The sequence below is a fragment of the Ailuropoda melanoleuca genome, unplaced genomic scaffold (assembly GCF_002007445.2).
Source record: "Ailuropoda melanoleuca isolate Jingjing unplaced genomic scaffold, ASM200744v2 unplaced-scaffold1424, whole genome shotgun sequence".
Lineage (NCBI taxonomy): Eukaryota > Metazoa > Chordata > Mammalia > Carnivora > Ursidae > Ailuropoda > Ailuropoda melanoleuca.
This window is the reverse complement of record NW_023182993.1, coordinates 96,128-98,659: the sequence shown is the minus strand read 5'-3', so window position 1 is coordinate 98,659 and position 2,532 is coordinate 96,128. Positions and strand designations below refer to the sequence as shown.

The following is a 2,532-nucleotide window of genomic DNA, read 5'->3' as shown; positions in this document are numbered from 1 at the left end:
GGACAAGGCAGGAAGCAACAAATGTTGAAGAGGATGTGGAGAAAGGGGATCCCTCCTACATTGTTGGTGGGAATGCCGGTTGGTACAGCCACTTTGGAAAACAGTGTGGAGGTCCCTTAAAAAGTTAAAAATTGAGCTAACCTATGATCCAGCAATTGAACTAATGGGTATTCACCCAAAAATACAGACGTAGCAAAGAGAAGGGCCATATGCACCCCAATGTTCATAGCAGCATTGTCCACAATAGCTAAATCGTGGAAGGAGCTGAGATGCCCTTCAACAGATGACTGAATTAAGAAGATGTGGTCCATATATACAGTGGAATATTACTCAGCCATCAAAAAGAACGATTTCACAACATTAGCAGAAACATGGACGGGACTGGAGAAGATAATTCTACGTGAAATAAGTCAAGCAGAGAAATACAATTATCATATGGTTTCACTCATTTAAGGAACATAAGAAGTAAGAAGATTGGTAGGAGAAGAAAGTGAAGAAGAAAGGGGGTGTTACAGAAGGGGGAATTAACCATGAGAGACTATAGACTCTGGGAAACAAACTGTGGGCATCAGAGGGGAGGGCGATGGGTGAATGGAATAGGCCGGTGATGGGTATTAAGGAGGCCACGTATTGCTTGGAGCACTGGGTGTTATACTCAAGCAATGAGTCATCGAACTTTACATAAAAAACTAGGGATGTACTGTATGGTGACTAACATAATATAATAAAAAAATATTATTAAATAAAAAAAGGAAGCATACAGATAGATCAGCAAGACCTCCTCACAAGGGTGACGTGTACATACAAGACGTTATCTGAATATTTTCAGATGGTGTTGCTGACGTCCCCACAGGAATGCACACGCTGCTCCTGCCAGTAAATTGAGCACTTACAACTGTGCCTGTTCTGTGGTTCATTCCCAATGAAATGCGAACAGTAGGGAGCTGACTGCAGACAGGAGGGAACAGGTGGTCACAGAGCACAGAGTGCAGGGAGATACTGGACTGACTGCTGGCGGATTGTTTTCTCGGCAGGTGATGGAAATATTGTCAGTGTGATTATGGGGTGATGGCCAAACCCCCTACATATAGGTAGTCCTGCATATTTATTATTGTTTTTAATTTACCCCATACCCTGGTGCATGCACTGATGGGCAGTATCCCTCACTTGGTTGTGCACTTGGGACATCTGTGTTGGCTCAGTTGACAGCATAATCTGTGTGTCACTCCTCCCTCCTCCAGGTCAGGTACTCCCACCAGGACTCTCTCCTACAGAAGCCTCCACAGAAGCTTCTCAATAAAAGAGGCACAGAGACAAGACCTGGCATTGGAAGGATTTTCATCTCACTTCCTCCTGATCTGAGACACTGTGGGTAAGGTTGCTGCTCCCACTGCCATGAGCTGTAGCACAGTAATGGTCAGCCTCGTCCTCAGTCTGCAGCCCAGAGATGAGAAGACCCTGCATTGGCCGAGGCATCTTTGGACCCAGAGAAGCGGCTGGGGACCCCAGAGACCTGGTGCTGATCTGAGTCCAAGTAGAACCTCAGCAGATACCAGGAGGGCTCCCTGGCTGCTGCTGGAACCAGTATGTTTGGTAGCTGCTGACACCACGCACAGTGCAGAATGTGCAGGTGAGTCTGGCAGATGATCCAGAGATGCAGAGAGGTAGGGTGGCTGGGTCAGCACAGGCGGGGACAGCGAACCTGCCAACACAGTGTGGGTAATGGGAGAAGAAACAGGGAGAAAGTTATCAAGATGCTGACTTCAGGGAACTGTTCCTTTGAGAGCTGCCTGTTTCTCCGAGGTCTGTCCCTACCTGTACAATAGGAGAGGGGCATGAGGTGGACAGGAGTACAGGCCACGGTGACACAGGCCCTGGTCCCCACAGTGGGCTGAGCTGGGATGCCCCAGGCCTCCTTTTCTTCTCCACCCTCTGTCCCAAGAGGGGCTGTCCGTGCAAATGGTCTCCATCCAGTGACTGCCCAGGCCCTCCCCTGAGCCCTGGTGCTGGAGCTCAGGTCACACCACACACAGAGGAGGATGGAGGTGGCTTCAGCCATGGGGAGAGCCCTGGAAGGAAGCATCTGCTGAGACCACACACAGGTCCCTGCTCAGGGGACTCTGCCAGAGCTGAGAGGACACAGCTGCTGAGTCCCCTTCAGGGAGCACAGACCCAAATCCCCAGGCCAAGTTCCCCTCAGTGAAAGTTCATCACAGAGCAGCCAAGTAGGGACCACAGGGCAGTCCCACAGTGACCCCTCTTGGTCATGGGCACAGCAGTCCCTGTGTCCCAAAGCCCTGAAAGCCATGCTGATTTCTGCAGTTCACCACATCCCTGTGGACACACACATCCATGGACCAAGTCTTAGTGCATGTTTCCCTTGCTCTCTGAAAGTACATCATCCCCAACAAACCGTAGGCAGCACCGATGGCATGAGGCAAAGAAATATGTAACATTAATTGATATGATAATCTTTGCATGTTTCCGGACTCAAAGGGTAACTAACTTTTCTTAGGCTTCTCTAATCCCAAA

At 49.3% G+C, this 2,532-nt stretch overlaps 1 protein-coding gene across 6 annotated transcripts in view; it reads right to left on the bottom strand.

Moving 5' to 3' along the window:
* Positions 1-1,315: 1,315 nt before the first annotated feature.
* Positions 1,316-2,532, bottom strand: part of LOC117797805 — a 5,247-nt gene continuing 4,030 nt past the window's right edge. For 4 of the 6 annotated variants that reach the window (XR_004622702.1, XR_004622701.1, XR_004622699.1 and 1 more), the window contains one exon: positions 1,566-1,702. Coding sequence is in view for 1 of the 6 variants with exons in the window: in XM_034650256.1 (XP_034506147.1) it covers positions 1,344-1,702; positions 1,816-2,069 (613 nt within the window). In the remaining 5 variants the exon portion in view is untranslated. Of the gene's footprint in view, positions 1,703-1,815; positions 2,070-2,532 lie in introns of all 6 variants that reach the window. The other 2 variants (XM_034650256.1, XR_004622703.1) reach the window with 2 other exon arrangements.